Below are 19,010 nucleotides of genomic sequence, written 5' to 3'. Positions count from 1 at the left end.
ATTTTTGAGTAGTATTAACCATTTTTAATGTATTACCGAGTGAAAAAACGTGAAATGGACAAGTAAAATGTTGATATTGAAGAAAATTTGAAATGTAACAAATGACACAAATGTAAAGTGGATCTGCTGGAAAATTACAGGTATGTATAGTTAAATTTTTCTAACAGAGTATAAGGTACGGGGACACCATACAACAGTGTTCCACGGGTGTATACCACAGCCTGGAGAGTTTTCCCAGCTGATTTTAGTGCAAGTCATCAATTTTACGAAAAGCTGTGCGTACGCACAGCGCCGGGGTGAAACGCCATTGTGTGAGTTTCGGATGTTTATACATGGGGGCGAGCACGCTTTGCGGTGTTAAATCGAAACATACATCCCAGGGTTTCTCGCGTGCGTGGTCTACGTAGTACGTATCGTAGCGTACGCGCGATTCGAGTAGGTAGACGGGCACATACCGTGTAGACGAGTTGCGGATTGCGAGTATACCTACATCCTGTAACGTCGTTCACGTATCCACCCATCGTCGGTGTGCCCGTGACCCTCTGTACGTACACGTTGTCGAACCCGGGTGTCGGGGTGTCGCGTTAGGGGTGGTGATCGATCACGGGGTACTCGCCCTTGGTCTCTCATTCGCGTCACCCGGTGCAGTGCGAGACTCCGAAACCAACCGCGCGCAACAAAATCCTACGGATCGTGCCTGCGTTTGTACCTACGCGCGAAAAACAACAGTTTCCTTTTTCGTTCGGTGATTAGACAGCGAATGACGCTGGCGACGACTCTTAACAACCGGCGTTTATTGTTGGCCGCCGGAACTGTGCGAGCTTAACTGCTCGAAGATCCGCACGACTCGAGAAGATTTTCCGACGGCGAGACTTCGAGCTCCGGAGAGCGATAGATTATAAAGACTGCCGGTGTGTGTCGGAGATGATTGACGATTCGTCACCGTCATCGCCAAATCGATCCAGTTGTAAGGACTGACGATTCTCTGGCTTTTCGATACTGCCTGTACAGAATTCTAAATTCATGAGAGTTTAACACCCTCGTCGCAAACACTTTCAAACAAGTTTCAGAAGCTTCGATCCAACGTTTTTTAACACTGATATATCGTATTACCTACACGACGTGTAATATGCTCCCAGAAATTTTGTGCTACCGTATATATCTCGAATTTATTCTCCTTCGTCACGCTTTTGAATTATTGTAATTGGAACATATAAGACATTCGGATGCGAGATTCACGTTGCAAAAAAAAAAAAATATAGACGTATTGTCAGCTAGATCGTCGTAAAAGATCTAACTCGAGTTAGGCGTCTTCCTTAAACCGGCGATATTACCGCTGTTTTCTCATCAATCGTAAAAATTATCGCGAAGCATATTTTTTTTCGCCCATCTCTTACGGGTGCACATTGTACTATTCGTAGCAGGTACAATACGCGCCCACAAGTGGTTGCCTGCAGGATGTAGATGAACGCAAATTCGCATCGCAATACGCGTAGTTTAAACCCATGTGCCTGCTTGTTGCAAGTACACCTTACAGCCGCAGGGAGAGTTGTCGAGGTACAAATCTATAAACATTCTGGAGCAGTACGTGTAACGTATTATAGGCGCAGGTTGCTACAACGGCGTCGATCCGCCTGCCGAGCTGCTAGTCTGCCCCTTGGCCATTTTGTACGAGCCTGATGGTAAACACGGAAATGGTTGATTTAACGCTCGGAATTATAACTTTCGAATATTGTAGAACTCGATGTCTATGCACGATGGTTATAATAAGCGGATTATCCGCGGACAGTTTGAGATGTGTTCGTCCCGCGTACTATTATACGGTGTATTATACATGGACAGGAGTCACACACGCGTATATTCAAAGGAAGATACTACCTACTTATAATCTTTCTCGGGGTTCTTCCGTTCGATTCAATATACGTGCTGCTAATTGCGTAATGAATGATAATAGAGACCTGTGTAAAAAAAAACCTTTGAGAAAAGACAATTTACATTTGTTTCCTTCTATTATATGGTTAGGATATATAATAGATCAAATTATCCGAATAGATTACTTTACGGCTTTTACTTGATACAGCGACTGCATCCGTCGGCTGTAAAACGCTGCATTATAAACTGCGTATTTGGACCGAGATTATAAGTACCTACCCGATTTGTTTTATGAATTTATTCATATTTTTTTTTTCCAACCGCTAGTGAAGAAGAATATTGAACATATTAAAGCATTAAAGATGAATTATGCCAGTGAAAATTGTAAATCACTCGGCTTGGTTTAATCAGCCGAAGAAAGAGGAACGCTGCGAAACTAATGAATGTGTACCGGCTATATTGATAGATGTTCTCAGAATCGTTCACCGATTCGTACGCGTTCTGCTTGTCCTTTTTTTCTTAGAAATATTCTGAATACTGTAAGCATTACGTCGGCCTAGACTTTGTTGTGTAAAATCCGGCGTAGCAGGTCTTACACACCCGTAAAATATCGTACGGGTTCCTGTGTACACGTTTACGTGATTCAGCGTATATAGCAGACGGCCGGAGTAAACAAGACTGGATAGATCGCACTCAGATTTCAATCGCTTGGTAATAGCCGGTATACATCAATAATACATTACCTATAACAGGTATACATGGTCATGAATGTAAACAGTTGGAATTTTCGAGGATCGAGGAAAACCTGCTCGGCAAGCTTGTTGATTCGAAGTAATTAACCACACACGGTGCAGAAAAAAATAATGTCCCAGCAGATCCACTAATTTTTGGTTTGGTTTAACCATTTTTTAATAAATTACTGAGTGGATAAAAAAAAAAAAAACAAATTAAGAATACAAATCAAATGTTGACGTGATAATTTGAATGTTAAAATCACAAAAATACGTGTCATATTCACTAACTGAAATGTAACAAATAAAACAAATATAAAGTTGATCTGCCGGGACATTATACGTATGTTTAGTTAAATTTTTCCAACAGTGTCCAATAGCGTCATAATCATCCGTTTAGTATGTATTTGACAAATTCATTTGAACGCAATTTAGCAACGGCGATATTCAAAAAGTTAGGTATGCGGATATTTCATCAGACGAACAGATCCGTCAAACGTCCGGTGCAAGTTTCAAGGAAAAAAAAAAAAAAAAAATTGGCGAGATTTTCTACAATCGATACGCGCGAAGAACCGTGCGGCAGGAGTAATTCGGACCCATCGCATTACCACGGGAAAAAGACTGAGCGACACCCGTCAACTCCTCCATTCATCCCGCGCGCAAGCTTTCCCTTGCGACGGGCTGCGCGCGGATACGGTAAAACGCGCAATTCAAATTCTTACAACTTAAAGATGTCACACGACAGCGTCAACGATTGATTATACGTCGTGAGCCTCGATGAACTCCCGCGTAGATATACAGCGAATTGGAAATGGTGAAACTGAATCGTCCAAGATGGGAAAAACAACACATGGAAACTGAACATATAAAAAAGAAAAAATTGCGAGAGGAAAAAAAAAAAAAAAAACTTTATATGTACCAATGCGTGTATCTGCTCCCGAAAGTCTAACGCGGTGTTTTTTTCTTTTTACTTTACAAATTCCATTAATCGAAACGAGAACTGCAAGCGAACCGAAAAATTCCGACGGATCATCCTCGAATCAGGCGTTGTCGTACACGTGTAGGTATATACAACATGCGGTAAGAATATCGTCGCCCGCCCGTTTCCCCGTCCGACGTCGGTCACAGAGCGTCTCATCGCCGGATCCCGAGATGCACACCGAAGTGCGCCGGGGCGCAAAGTGAGGCGATCGAGGAGCGAGGCGCGTAGGCCGCAGGCGTGTGTTGGTGTAGCGATGGCGGTTGGTGAAGGAGACTCGACGGTCGGCCGTCGGTGGCGCCACGGTCGATGGGGGTCGGGCCGCGGAGGCATTGGACGTAGCGAGGGGGCGGGACCGTCGGTCTCCCTCCCCTCCCGCCGGCCTCGGTCCGTCAGCGCGCTGCCCTACCTCCGCTACGTCGGTCGGCCCTCCCGCCGTTTCTCTCCCTCCTCCTCCTCCTCCGACGCCGCCGGCACCTTCTCCCTCCCTCCCGCCCCTCCGCCCCCCCACTCCAAGGCGAAACGCGGCGGTGATTGACAGTTGGCGAACGACTGCGGACGGCGCAGGATCTAAACGTTAGGCGCTTCACGCTCGCTCGCTCGCTCGCTCGGTCGGTCGGTCGAACGAACGGGAACGGATCTCGCTTTTAATTCTTCTTCACGGTGGTTTTTTTGAAACACGCATCCTGTGTAATATACAACCTGCACTAGTTGTTACATACGCACCGCAGCTAAGGCACGACTTCGTACGTCTTAAATTCACCTAGATATTTTGACGGAATTTGGGTGCTGCACGCGAGTATAAAAGGAAAATTTGTTAAAACCGTTCACATGTGCGTACCCGCCGCGTATGTACATTCATAATAATAAATATAACAATAAAAATAGTAACAACAACAACAACAACCAACAACAACAACAACAATAATAACAATAATAATAATAATAACAATAACAACAACAATAATAATAATAACAACATCACGATGCAGCGGAGGAGTGAAAATTCGTATCAACAACGGTAAATCACACCGCTCTTCTCGGTCTGATCTCCAATTCACCTCCCTCGCACCCCCGACAACGCACCCGCCCATCCATCCTTAACCCCTCCCCCCCCCCGCCGCGAAACCGCACGACCTTTACGTAGGCAATTGTATGCAGTAGCGCGGTTTTCACGGTTACGGTTGAAATTCGCGCGTGACCGATGCATATGCGATGTTGCTGAAAACTACGTGCTCCTCGACACCTGCGTGAACGCATGTAAGGATATAGAGAGTTGCGGAGGATAAGGGGGAAAAGTGTTGAGGTTCTTTGTTGTTGTAATTATTGTTGTTATTGTTGTCGATGTCGTCGTGGCCGCGGTTACAAGTGGTAATAAAAACTACCCACGAATTACTCGGGGTTATTAATCGCACCGCGGCGGACGAGTGAATCATTTAGGCCGGATGAATCGTCGTCGTCGTATTTATTGTTGTTGTAATTATCATTATAGCTGCAGCAGTATTATGAAGGATATACGCCGATCTACATCGTCATCTTCCTGCCTGATAATAACAAGTGATCCGGACGAGGTTGCAGTGATTATATATTTGTGTGAATGAGTGCGGTGCGCGCTGCAGGCCGAAAGGATCCGCGATTATATTCGATATCACAAGGCTGCAAGTAATCCAAGTGACAGTGCGAACACCTACGAGGATACATCCGTCGTTCTTCCTCGATCTTCGTCTCGTTCTCCTGTCAAATAATAATCCGCGTTCCGCGTGTGCTTGTGAAATACTATAAGTTCGACGTACCAACGTGATTTCGGTTCGCGTTCACGTAAATATCCCCGATTTACGCCGATTTGACAACACGCATCCGAGTGCCGAGGAAAAACGAAGCAAGCCAACGTCGCCGACGATCGGTTTATCGGGATCGACGCGTTGATCCGCGTGGCTTTAACGAACAAGAGAATCGGATCCGCCCGAGAGGCCGATCTACGATGCTTCGGGACTGACGATCCGTGAAACCGGACAGAGAAGCGACGCCAACGATCCGCACCGAGTGATCGGCGTTAAAGAAAGAGGGGGGGGAAGATATTTTTTTTTTTTATCGTAAAGAGAAGGCGAAAGAGATGAGAAGGCACGAGATCGTCGTCGTATCCTCGCAGCCTGTGGGGTGCTGACGTCTCCTCGTCCCTGGTTGTCGTCGTCCTTGTGGTGTACCTGCCGTATAATTTTAAGAAGAGGGCGACGATAACGAGCCGAGGATCCTGGTCGCCTCGCGAAATCGAGGATCAACGATTGCGAACCACTTGTAATCGGCGAAGCTGTTGTTTACTTTTCTTATCCTACGACGTGCCCTCAAACCGGAAGCTGGCTGGCCGGCCGTTATCATCCGGTTCGACTATCGCCGCCGCCGAAGGGCAGAGTAACAAAGTGTGAAAAGTGTCGTGTGAAGCTAGTCGCGAGTGAGGGAAACACAGCCGCTACGGTGGCTCAGCACGCAGAGTTCCCCGGCGCTGCCAGGGCGTTCATGGCTCAGCCAAGGGTACGTTATTCACTATTTGTGTGTCTTTTTCTCATATTGAGATTACAACCACGACCGTGATTCCCAAAAATATCAGGTGCGAGATAGAGAGTCGAGAGATTTATTGGTGTGCTAAGATGATGTCGAGGAGAAGCTGGACTGGAATGACGAAGACGTTTCTTTTTTTTATTTATAATTTACGGTATCGTGCGGGGAAAGTTCTTTAGTTCGTGTTCGGGTGTAGTTTAACGCGATCAATCTGCTCGGAGAGATTGAGGAGCAGAAATTTTGCCGACCTTATAAATTTCGTTCAAGTTCTCGAGTCGCGGTAAAACGTGAATCGTTACAAGGTGTGATAACGATCTCGTGCGTTATGCAGGTACGCGAATTTAATCGCGGATATTTATCGTGGTTTGAAAATTCACTGCGTCGGTAATATCGTGGATTATAAAAGTTACACGCAAATCGAATCTCTCTTGCGCAGATTATACACGTATAATGTAAACCAACTGCAGCGGCCTCGGGCAATCATCTCGATACTGTTATCGTCCTCATTTTTAGCATGTATTCCGTTGTTCTCGCAATCATTCCTCGACTACTCGGAGTTAGTAATATAGACTTATCGCAGTTATACACAAAAGAGTTCTTTACAACGATGTTAACATGTAAATATTATATACACGCTGTTAAACCGTTCGTGATGACTTTATATCGTTATTAGGTGTATATTATACGTTTAACCGTTCACCCCGTAGAATGACACTTTCGTTCTCGATTATATTGAAAATGAATTTTGTCGTCGTGTTTTTAAATTTTTACATGTACGTCGTACATAATTAGTACCAATGAATTCAAAACGAGAAACGTACGAGGCAGTCGAGCGGTAAGAATTAGAGAAAAAAAACTCATTTAATTAAAAATAAACTACCAAACTGTATGTATAATTCGAATCGAACGTAAGATGGTAGAAATATGAAGTAAAAAAATACGAAAGTTCGGCTTTGGAGATATTCTAGTCCCGAGAGCGCATGGCTGCTGACCGGTTCGTTGGACGGGCACGCGAATTGCAATGTTTTCAGAATGTCACCATCAATCAGAATATCATAAAACTTCTCGCTTCATAGAATTTTACATGTCTGCACGGTGTACCATGTATACAACAGCCTGCAGTGAGACAACATTTGTGTAAAACTGATCGGCGGAAGCCGTGCTGTTCAAAAATTTGTAATATAGCCGATGCTACCGCGTAAAAACGCATGGGTTACGTACATATTTTGTTCTCGAGAAAGAAATTCTATATGCTAAATTTATTAATGAACAAGAGCGAAATTGTGTTTCTTTAATTTTTCTCCCGCCACTGCCCAGGTCTTAAATCGCGCACGCCGGTAATTTTCCAAGTAAGGGAAAAGATCCGCGCGACAGTCTGCGACCTCGGTTCTGCTTTTTGAGTCGATACGGATTATTTAACATCGAAATAAGTAGCCGATTTTAAGCGACGGAACGGTACTCGATGCGTGACGCGATCCCCTGTGTCTGTGACATGTCTGTCTCTGTGCATGTGTGTGTATCAAATGCTTAATCGGTTTCAAGGAATCAAAAGGCGGAATTAAGTATCTGCGGTATTGTATGCGAAAAATCTTGCGGACATGTATTAGCGACAAGTATCGTCGAAACTTCTAGTTATACCAATCGAGATGCCGTGCGACGGAATATTAGATTCAATATTGTCCGACACGAGCAATTGCCGGTATAAATAGGCGAAGGGTTTCATTGAAAAACAATTGTTGTTTGTACAAGGGAATGGATTTCTGACGGGTATCGTATTGCGATATTTCGATGGGGTTTAGAATTTCCGGTTAACCGACGCTCGTCAGCCGCCGCATCTCTTCGGCACGATGCCGACGGGTGTCTCATCTGCTCTACCACCAACGAATCCGTTCTGCATTATATTTACACACTGGTCCAGGTTCTGTAGGACTCGTAAATCAAGGCAACCGCATCTTTCTCCCGATTTTGTTCCTGGCAATTTTGACAGGCGAAGTTGGAGCTTAGTCCGAGATAAAGAAAACGTCAGATCATTGTTATTGAAGCTATAATATTCTTCTTGATTATTATTTATTCTTAACGATTGTTATACTTGAATCTTTACAAATAATTGTTCGATTTTTCAAATATTTCATTTATTGTGATTCACGGAATTGGTATATATTGTAAATAAAAACGAAAAAACAATTACAAATCCAGACGCTTCTATCATACAGGCACAAGACAATTATTCGCAAACATTTTTATTGAAAAGCATAATAACAATGATGATCAGAGGGTGGGAAATCATACTTTTAACGTTCATCTTGTAATCGTCGTCGTAGCCGAATAATCGCGTGTGAAAGTATTTACTGTATTTCGTATAAGATATCGTGAATCTTAATCGCATCGATTTTAGAGTATTTCCTAATGCAAAAGTATACAGCTGAATAATAATTCGGCATTAGGCATACACGGCGAGAGTTACGCATTATATTAATATACCGGCATAAACGAGACGCAGCTTATATGCACTTTTGAAATGTTGTACGTGTTGAGAAAAAACGAGAATGAAAAAGAAAAAAATAATTCATAACCATGTCTAGTGCGTATAGGATGAATTAGCGGATGGACTGATCGAGAAGTTGTGTCAATTTTAGAAATTATTCAAATCAAGCAGAATTAGATGGAGTCGAAAAATTGGTCACTTCAGAAGGTGAGACGCGATTTCAACTTTCTGTTTTTACAACGTGCGATGAGGCGTATGTAACTATAGGTGTATATATATATATATATATATAGTGAATTGTTTTGATACTTTGATCGCTTGTTAAATAGCGAAACATGCATACTGCGCCAAAATTATACTCGAATATATTTTTTCTTTTAATGTTCCGATTAATTAAATAACAGAAACTTGTGAGATATTTATCGAACGATCTTTATAAATTTATTCAGCGCAAATTTCGATTGTGTTGAAATTTGACGCAACACGATCGTCGTACAAAAGCTACTCACCTTAAAAACAAGTATAAATATATATATATAATGAATTCCGGCGAATCGTGAAAAAATGTTGACATTTAGAGAGTTTACCGCAGTGTCGAAAAGTTTACTTACAACGCGTCTGTAAAATTATATGATTTTTCTTTATTTTTCGATGAAACATTACATGCACCGTTAAAATTTCTCGAGATCGCATAGTTGTAATTGTTTTGTGTCGGTTTTATACTTTTTCTTTTTCTTTTTTTTTTTTTTATTTTGTTTAAATTAATACACGACGCGCGAAACGAGCGGATTTTGTAGAAGTAGAGAGGCAAACCCCTTAATGAATAACACACACACGCAGCATACCTCTGTCAACGAACGAACATAAACGTGTTAAGCGAAGCTCGATCGGTGGCCGTAAAAATAATATATCGATGTAATTATATGATAAGTTAGTTTATCTTCGGGTAACGTATTACCAATCATTCACTAATTATAAATTAGGACGGAATTGAGGTATAATTTGTAATTACAAATGCAGCTCGTGTCGCCGTCTTCGCATTATGCCTCGCCTATATATGTTAGTACAATACGAGGAAGAATCGGTTTAACTCAATACCGATTCTCCTTCTTATTCTCCTCGGACGTGCATAAAGAGGAATAGCGCCGGAGAGGGAAAGAGAGAGAGAGCAAGCAGTGTCTCCTCAATCGGACGTATAGCACACATATTCGTATAGGTTGGTATTATGTACGCACGTTAAAATATTCCGCTCAGCTGCACGAGTGATATCTTCATAGAGGTCGTTCCGTGAATTATTAGCCATGGTTTTTCAACGGAATACGGAATTCGCGTCTTTTCCAGCTTCTCTCGTATTCCCGTGATTTTTCTTTTTCGTCTTCTTCTTCTTCTTCTTCTTCTTCTACTTATTCTTCGTTGCCTTCGGTACCGAAATTTAAAACGAAAGAGTGGATGATGAATATGTAACGTGGAAAATAGTTTTCTCCGTTCGATTTTATTTTCATTCCTTTTATAATCTTGTGCTATTGCCTGTAATTCTTATATTATACGCACCTTTGACACAATCGTTTAATTTTCATATTCATATATTCGTACGTGTGTTAGTTTTGCTATTATTTTCAATGATTATCAGAGCCAAGTAAGTGATCATTTCGAATGTTGATCCCGGGTTTGTAGAAAACGAAGAATTGCTCTCGAGTTTTTTTTTTTTTTTTATGTTCGTATCTAGTTATGGAAATATAAGAAAACACTAGAATCCAATCTTAAAATAACAGTAAAACAAGACTGTTAGATATAAGTAATAGTAATGTTTTACGGGTGGGTTAAATCTGACATCTTTAGTTCATTTTTTCTTTTTCATAAGAAACTGGAATCCGCACATCCGCTTGATTAGAAGACTACCTATACAATATATAACGAGTGTATATAACGGATCAGCGTTATAACTCTAAACCGGCCAGGGTCGAGTTTATTTTTTTTATTTTTATTATTATTAAAATTTTTCGACCCAAATCGTTACACGGTGTTATGTAAGGGGGAGAGGTCCTAGTTGTCGCACTTTTTACTCTCTGATGTTTAGAATTTTTTAACACGAAATATTATTTATGATTCCGATACGGGGCACTGTAGATGCATCCTTTGCGCACTTGGAGAAAATTCGTGGTTCCGAAGCAAGTCTGAACATGGTTTTGCGAATTTTCAAAGTTAAAAAAAAAATGCGACAATAACGGGTCAAAAGTGATGAATAATTTATTATTGTTATTTTTTTTTTTGCACTTTTGTTTTCTTGTATTTGTTTTGGTGTAAGAAACTCGGGTTTTCACTATATATTTTTAAGCAATAATTCTATTCTCTATTGGATTTTTTTCCTGGATTGTACGAAACAGTCGACCTAGACACCGAAAACTCCGGGAATCGTGAGAAAATCGCCGGAGACTCCGAAAATCCCGAAATACTTGACCCGGACTCAGAAAACCACGGAGAAGTCGAAATGGGACAAGTTGTTGCGCAATTATTGTCACGTGCGACAACTTTTCTTGACCAGTGATTTTTTTTGAAAATGTGCGAATCTTGCCGACCCGCTGTTCAAATATTAAAAACATACGTATCACACGAAAGCGATAAGAATCATCTTTCCGATCACCTGATCGCGAAATGTCCCAACGCGGCGAAGAAAATGAGTAAAAATATATTTAGAAGATGGAAAATAATTACTTATCAGGTCCGATTTCAGTTTTTCAAACATTGAACTACAATTTCAATCTATAGCGCCGCTCGTTCCGACATCTAGCAGCGGAGATTTGGACAAGTTGTGTGACAACTAGGACCCGTCTTCCCTATACATATATATATAAATGGGATGCAAAAATTTCAATACTTTTGCATTTCGCAAGATATTTGTTCAGCGATATTAATTGTAATTCTTTATTGCCGCGGATTCGAGTCGCAGAATTTGCTTTTCTTGACGACGTCTATGTTTTTATGTATTTTTAATTCCTCTCAGCTATTTTATACGTTTTGAGAAATCGCGTGGTCACACAATTCAACGTCTGCAAATTATTTTATGGACCGATCTTTGCCAAGCAAGATGACGTCTTTTTATTCGATCATTAGACATTTTGTACTCCCTCTCCCCTCCCGTCATTTCGTTTATGTTTTTAGCATCTTGATACCGCTCCGATACATGCGTGTGCGTTAATTTAGTCCAATTATGCAAATTGTCGTTTTCTGCTCCGCGTCCCGCCCGTGTAAACATTTAGTAAAATAGCTATTTCGAAGTTGAGACGAATTTGTTGCGGGTGATTTTTAAAACTTTAATACGTTGTAAACTTATCCAATGTCCGCGTGTGCCATCGAGTTATTTTTACAAAGTAAACTACCCTGTTCGGAGTAACGGAGAATGGGTTATTAATCTATGTGACGGATACCGGCACTGAAGAAAGCTGAACGTTCAGTATCACGTTTGTGTATGCATATGTGTGTTTGTGTGTGTGCGCGTACGACATAGTTGGCGGGTTTTCGATAAATTAGCGAGATTTCTTAACGTCGGACCGGCAGGTATTACACGTTTATACTTATAAATAACGTAGGTAAATTTTCAAGGTGCGCAAAGCTCTACGCGTACAATTGCGTAGAAATGGGCGTAATTCAATTCGGTAATTTTATAACTCTACACCCGGCTTTATAACACTTAATATCGCACGGACGCGGTGCGGGACGGCAGCCCCAAAAATACATGGTCCGTTTTCTTTCGTGAACCAACATATGTTACGTTACGTACGCGACGTCTAAATCGATGTTCGCGTGCCGGAAGTTTACAGGTTATTTTATATACCATAGAAATATGTATAATATCATATATTATACGTTTACGTGTTTTGTTGATGTTGTTGTTTATTTATTTGTTTTTTTTTTCATTTTTTTTTTCTCGCCCTCGTTTTCTTTCCACGTTTCTTCGTCATCACCTCTACCCGTCTCCTGTATAATACAGCTTCGGGCTCTTATGGTGATTAAGCTTCTCTTTTTGACTCGGCATTCTGCAGAAATTATTCACTAAGCAGAATGTTACTTTTCGTGTTCATCTCGCACCTGAATCATTGAATAAATTGAAATTTAGATAAGATTTGACGGTAAAAAGATATGATTTTGATTATGGAATCGGTGGATTTGTCCTGCGTGGATATAGAAATCGGGACTTGCAGTTATTTTAACGATAATCGCGTTTGCAAGTTTATGGCATCTGTTATCAACTTTTAATCAAACTACACGGTACGTTTAATTAAGGAATCACGTATCTCTCGTATTACCGTATCTTGTCAGGACTTTATTTGCCACGTGTAGATGATGGGTTTGATGATCCCGAACTCAGGCTAGGAAACGGATTCGTTAATTCCGTGTGCAAATAAATCTTGACAAAAATTCCCGTAACTCCCATTCATTTTCCATCAGCTTTTATAATTATCGCAGATATTTTCTCGAACGTCTGAAGTTATTAGATGGCTTACTTTAAAAATTAATTCACTCACGTATAAGCTCGAGACTCTACTTCGTTTTTTCGCTCGTTCCCATTTCGCACGCAGACGAGACGATTGCTTCTTTAACACCCCCAAAAGTGGAACGAATATGTCTGAAAAATTTTACTTGCTTGTATTTCAGTTTCATTATACGACTGTATAATATACATATAGTCGTTGTATTTGAAATAGGCAATTTGGTCTGCCGATATTTCACGAACAAATTTAATATAGAACGATATTTAATAAATCACAAAAGAGAAGAACCACGATGTCGAATTTTTAAAGGAACGATAATTCAATTTATAGCATGTAATAATGCAGGAAATCGAAGTACGAAGAAGAACAAAGAAAAAAACAGGTTAGAACATAGAATACGAAAATGTATAATCGCCAGAATTTGTCTCCACAATACAGAATCCTATACAGATGCTAGACTTTGCCGTAGTAGGTACAATGTATTGATTTTTGCATATTTCGACTTTCCAAACCCGATGTATTTTCAATTCTCTTTACGAATAAGATTTTCGCCTTGATTGAAAATTCGTTACTCCGCAGGTTTTCTTCTTCTTCTTCTTCTTCTTCTTCTTCTTCTTCTTCTTCTTCTTCTTCTTCTTCTTCTTCTTCTTCTTCTTCTTCTTCTTCTTCTTCTTCTTCTTCTTCTTATGTCAGACAATCGGCCATCGTGTAGTTTTTCACCATCACGTGGTTATGGTTATGATATCGTTGCTGACGTTGCGTTGTGTTTTTCAGTACGACGACGGCGGGCTGCACGGTGGATACCTGGAAGGCGGCGGGGGCGGGGGCGGCGGGCTCTACGACCCCCACGGTAGCGCCCGGGGGGTTCCGGGCCTTCACCACAGTCCGCACCTCGGGGGAATGGGACCCGCACACCCCCAATACCCACCGCCACCGCCCCAACCCCCGCAGCACGTCTTGGCGGCGGCGGCAGCCGCCGCGGTCTCGGCTGTACCCGACGTCCATAAACGCGACAAGGACGCCATTTACGGGTAAGGAATCGTAACGACAATTTATCGAAGGTGCATGAGATCCGGGGGATCTGACAATTTTTCAAACAAGTTATCGTCGAGCTTCTTACGTACGCCTACTTGATACCTGTAGATTTAATTTAGATGTTCTTCTGTTTTCTCGTTTCTTGAGACATGCGGAATTTTTACCTGTACGCGTATGCAAATATATCGAAGTACGTTTCAGAACAAAAAAAAAAGAAGCAATTTACCATTTTTCACCGTCGCATCCCCTGAAACGTTTGTCCAGGTTGAAAGATAAATTTTGTCAAAATATGAGCGTTCTACGTTATGCGGAAAATCGCGCGCGTTTGAATTTCACTTTTTTCACATTTTTGGGGGAATTTATGAAGATACACGTTGTACCATTTGCAATTATTATTTCTTGCCCGAATACATTTGAATTCAACCCGAAGATCACGATCCATAACACAGCATGCATCAAACGGGACTTTTATTATCCGAAATTAAAAGCTTGTATGTAATTATAAACACTTTTTGAGGTTTAATTAATAATTGAAACATCGTCAGATACATTTCTCATACATCAACTGGGAGACGTAATATTACAAGTCCGGGTCTTGTCTGTGACGTAAAATGATATTGCGATTGATGTAAGCCGTGGAAAAAAATTTTTATTTACGATACTTGCCAAATGAAAGAAAAAGAAATGTATCAAAGGAAAAATCCAACCGAGCGCAATCGTCCACGTAACGAAGAACACTCATCTTTTTCCAGAACCTTAATTTCAAAACAGCAAATTATTTTTTCTCTGAAACACCATAATAAATATATATGTACGCTTGTGTAAATCGGCAAACTCGGTTTCTTGTACACTTTTGAACTGTTTCGGATGTATACGTCGTTTGAAATTTCACAAGTTTTGACAGGCTACTAATTATCGGCAATTAGCCTGATTCAATATCAGTCTGTATTAGACACACTAATTCGTGCAAAATTTCATACCGCGACAAGTCGTGTGAAGTTGGCGCAAATTTTCTTATTCTTAGCGACAGTAACGTTTGAATTTCGATGAACTTGAGTAAGATTTGCATTAGTTTAAGAAAATCTCCACTAACCGGTATATACAGACTTGTAACTATACCTCATACACATAATCTACCTGAAATTTTTTTCACAGCGTTTACTCTCTTAATTCTGCTTCTTTTTCTTCGTCTTCTTCTTGTTACTATTATTATTGTTATTATTTTTCGCATCCGTCATCGCGTGTCTCTTCTATATATCATATATACACATATAGCATACAGCCTATAAGCCGTTCGCGCACATTGCTTCCAGAGCTCGCGATGAAGGAAATAATGGCGGACACGGACATGCGTCGCTGCCCACGCATGATGGCAGTGCAACGGTTACATTCATACCTTCTAGTCAAATAATAACCATAAACGGAAAACAAAACGGTATGGTAAAGCGGATGAATGGAAAAATAGAAAAGCAAATCGAAATTAAATAATATCAATCAGCATGGCGGTCGACTTGGAATATATATCAATATTTGATCTATTATTTTTATTTCTATATGTTATAATTGTCAAAAAATTGCAGTGCCTATTAATAATATACATGCGATTCAAGTTCTTATTTGGCATGAGTGAACTATATACTATTCTTTATAAATTTAAACTACATACACACGTGATATAAATATTGCACGTATCCCTGAACGGTGTGGTATTATTATTATTATTATATGTATGTATGTACAAAATATCGCGCGAAATGATACATGCAACGAATACGATTGATTGACGTGCAGGATAAAATCAACTAGCGTGTTTAATGTACGTACAATAGTTTTTTCTGTACAATAATTCGCACGCGGTAACTGGAGCTAGTTTTTTTTTTCGCGTACCTTCACATTGTAGGTATGATATGGGTCCATATCGTACAGCGAGTGGATATTATTCGATCGTTAATTTTCTGCACAACGATATCAATGAAATTTATTGATTAATTTAATCGTACAAAGTCGTAATTCCGTCCCCGCGTAATTTTTCGGGTCGTAGTCGTACAATTATTATAATAATTATTAAATTATTCCGCCGTACAACGTACTTGTAAAAAAAAGAGAGTAAAATAATTGTCACAAACATGAAAAATAAAATTAATAAAAATCATCATCAGTTTTGGATAACAAGCTTTTGGAAGGGTTGAAAGACGTAAAAAAGTAAATAGGGAAGGGGGAAGAAAATTTTTGTAGCAGTAAGAAAATTAAGCTTGCGTGAATGTTTTTCGTCATGTAAACAATGTACAGTAAATTGTAATAAGTGCGGGGCAGCGAGGGCGAACGGATTTTTCGACGAAACGTTGGCATTTCAATTTTCTAAAGTCGGAAGCTTGGCCGTTATTTGGACACCCTGTAATTTTTGACACGGCCTTCTCTCTTTTTCTATCCTTCTTGCGTCTGCTGCGGCAAGCCTGTGATTCTTATTATCTTGGAAGACTGGTATTAGGGAGGAGGAGGGCAATAAACGCGCTTGAGCTAGTTGAGAGGAGAGCCTCATGCTTCAGCCACCGTAATATTTAACCGACCACCGATACATGTGTCGTGTGTTTTAAACGATGGGACTTTTCTCCCGTTGATAAAACGCATTATTCCGCATTCATTGCTACTGTAAAATTCATCCATAGATGTGTACTACAATGATTTATCAATTAACTACATTTTCAGTATTATACATGCAACCGAAACGTTGAGATTCTTAATTATCTTGTTTCTTTCATATTTTATTTCTGCTTCTTCCACGCGGTTTAGGCTTACTTTGCAAGCGGTAAAATCGCGTTAACACCCGATATATATATATAATTCATTCGTATTAAAATTCAAACATTTATTTGTATGATTATAAATTAACAGTATATCTTCATTCCGTCGCGGATATACTCGAATAGCTATTGGTAAAATATTCTGCCAAAAAAAAAAAAAATACATTTCTCTTCGTTCGTTTTTTTCTTCTCGCCTTTCAGTTCTGTTTATAGAATAAGAAAAAAAGCAATCATTTCCACACCGAAGGAAAATAACGAAACGCAATTATACCTATAGCGCAAGAAATAAATTTTTATTCAAATATTCGAAACTAGCTCGAGCGATCTATATATCATTACTTCGAGTCTCAATTTCTCTTGCGGTTTTTATAAAAATTTAAATACACGACAAACAATAAATGTTAATAATAACAATCTATAAATTCATTCCAAAAGAGCTTCTTTGTTTTCCTTCCTCTTTGACCAACTTTTAGTTTTCACCGCAGATACATAACAATGAAAATTATTTATCAAGTTCCTTCCACTCCAAAATCTGAGCTTTGCGGGTGCTCGTTGTCGTCTTTACTCTCTTATTATTATTATTGTTGTTGTTATTACTGTAATTGTTATTATTGCCACAACTCGACAACGGTTTTGCCGCGTTTAAGTGAGTGCTAGGCGGGGGTGGGGGAGGGACGGAGGGTGGACATACTGCACTCGTGCAGTGCAGTTACGAAAACCACAAACCGCAGTGAGCAGAGCGCTGAGGCATTCCCCCAATCAACCTGCAATCATATGATTATCTCTGCGGTGTCATACCGTCACCTCGTTCACCTGTCACTCGTCGCCTGACCCCCCTCCCTTCTCCTCTCCTCAACGTTATTACACGGCTTTACGCGAAAACCGCACGCAGATTCGCACCTATTCACGTTCGCCTTATCCATTATGCCAATCTCTTCGTTCATCGATTACTTCTTTTCATACGCATAATACGATGCATTATGAATATTACGCAACGTGATTTAAACGGTTTGATTTTACGAAATATTTGACTTGAATCAGTTTTACATTGTGCGAGGGAAAGAGAGGGATATTGAGTTGTAAATAATGAGTTGTAAGTAATGATGTTACGGAGCGTGAATAAATTGTATTTTACGTTAAAACGTGTAAATTTTGAAAAAGTATAAAACGGTGTGATTTTATAAAACGCACGGGATAATTACATCGTACGATTATTATAACTGTGCAGATAATATTGAAATTCGAACAACGCGGTTAAATTGTTGGCAATTTAATTTGCATAAATGAGACAGATGATAATACTTATCTACTAGAATATGAATTCTGTAAAACTGATCGTCGTTTCACAAGTTAATTGACGCAGTGAGTAATCTTACCGGATTTCACCTCGGTCGCCCGCTATCTCCTAAAATCTATACGTGTAACATTGTTACAGCCAGTATATCTTCTACGTAGATAAAAATATTCGCTTCCAATATAAATACAGCTTGCAGGCTTATTGGAATTTCATTGGAATATAATATTTTGGCTGTAGATATGTACTCGTATTACACCTAAGTACTTGTTTCTGTTACGCTTCCGTTTCTCTCTCGCTTTCTTTCTCTTTCTCTCGTTCTCTTGGCTAATATTCTAAACACACGCGTGTAAATTATTGCTTGACGGAACATATCGCAGAGACCTATAACGCGTATCTTGCATACCTCGTTCCGAACGACGAAATGACCTCGAAATACTGCTTACGTCACGGATGTCAGATAGATCACGTCGTTGGCGATGCAATGCCGCGGTGACGCTCGAGTGACGATCTCTAACCGTGTCTTATTCGTCTTCTTATAACAGATCGTTGAAAAGAATCTGTTGTTTTTTTTTTTTTATTTATTTTTTATTTTTTTTCCTGTTTTTTCCCCGACTCCTCTCTTAAGTTTCCATACCTCTCTTTCGTCGTTTCTTTGTTTCTCTGTTCTTATTATTTTTCTTCTCTTCTTCTCGAACGTGTTTCCACAAAAAAAAAAAAAAAAATCAAATTTTCGCCCGCTTGTCACTATTATTGTAAATACCGAC

At 40.1% G+C, this 19,010-nt stretch overlaps 1 protein-coding gene across 5 annotated transcripts in view; it reads left to right on the top strand.

The window, feature by feature from the left end:
- The first annotated feature begins 4,137 nt into the window (after positions 1–4,137).
- Positions 4,138–19,010, top strand: part of LOC124175115 (homeobox protein homothorax) — a 285,128-nt gene continuing 270,255 nt past the window's right edge. Inside the window, exons 1-3 of one of the 5 annotated variants that reach the window (XM_046555027.1) lie at positions 4,138–4,415; positions 5,075–6,111; positions 13,888–14,144. In XM_046555027.1, coding sequence (XP_046410983.1) covers positions 6,097–6,111; positions 13,888–14,144 — 272 coding nt within the window. In that variant the 5' untranslated portion in view covers positions 4,138–4,415; positions 5,075–6,096. Of the gene's footprint in view, positions 6,112–13,887; positions 14,145–19,010 lie in introns of all 5 variants that reach the window. The other 4 variants (XM_046555025.1, XM_046555024.1, XM_046555023.1 and 1 more) reach the window with 4 other exon arrangements.

The sequence above is a fragment of the Neodiprion fabricii genome, chromosome 2, assembly GCF_021155785.1.
Source record: "Neodiprion fabricii isolate iyNeoFabr1 chromosome 2, iyNeoFabr1.1, whole genome shotgun sequence".
Classification (NCBI taxonomy): Eukaryota; Metazoa; Arthropoda; class Insecta; order Hymenoptera; family Diprionidae; genus Neodiprion; species Neodiprion fabricii.
The sequence above is the reverse complement of the archived record's forward strand: the minus strand, read 5'-3'. Positions and strand labels throughout refer to the sequence as shown.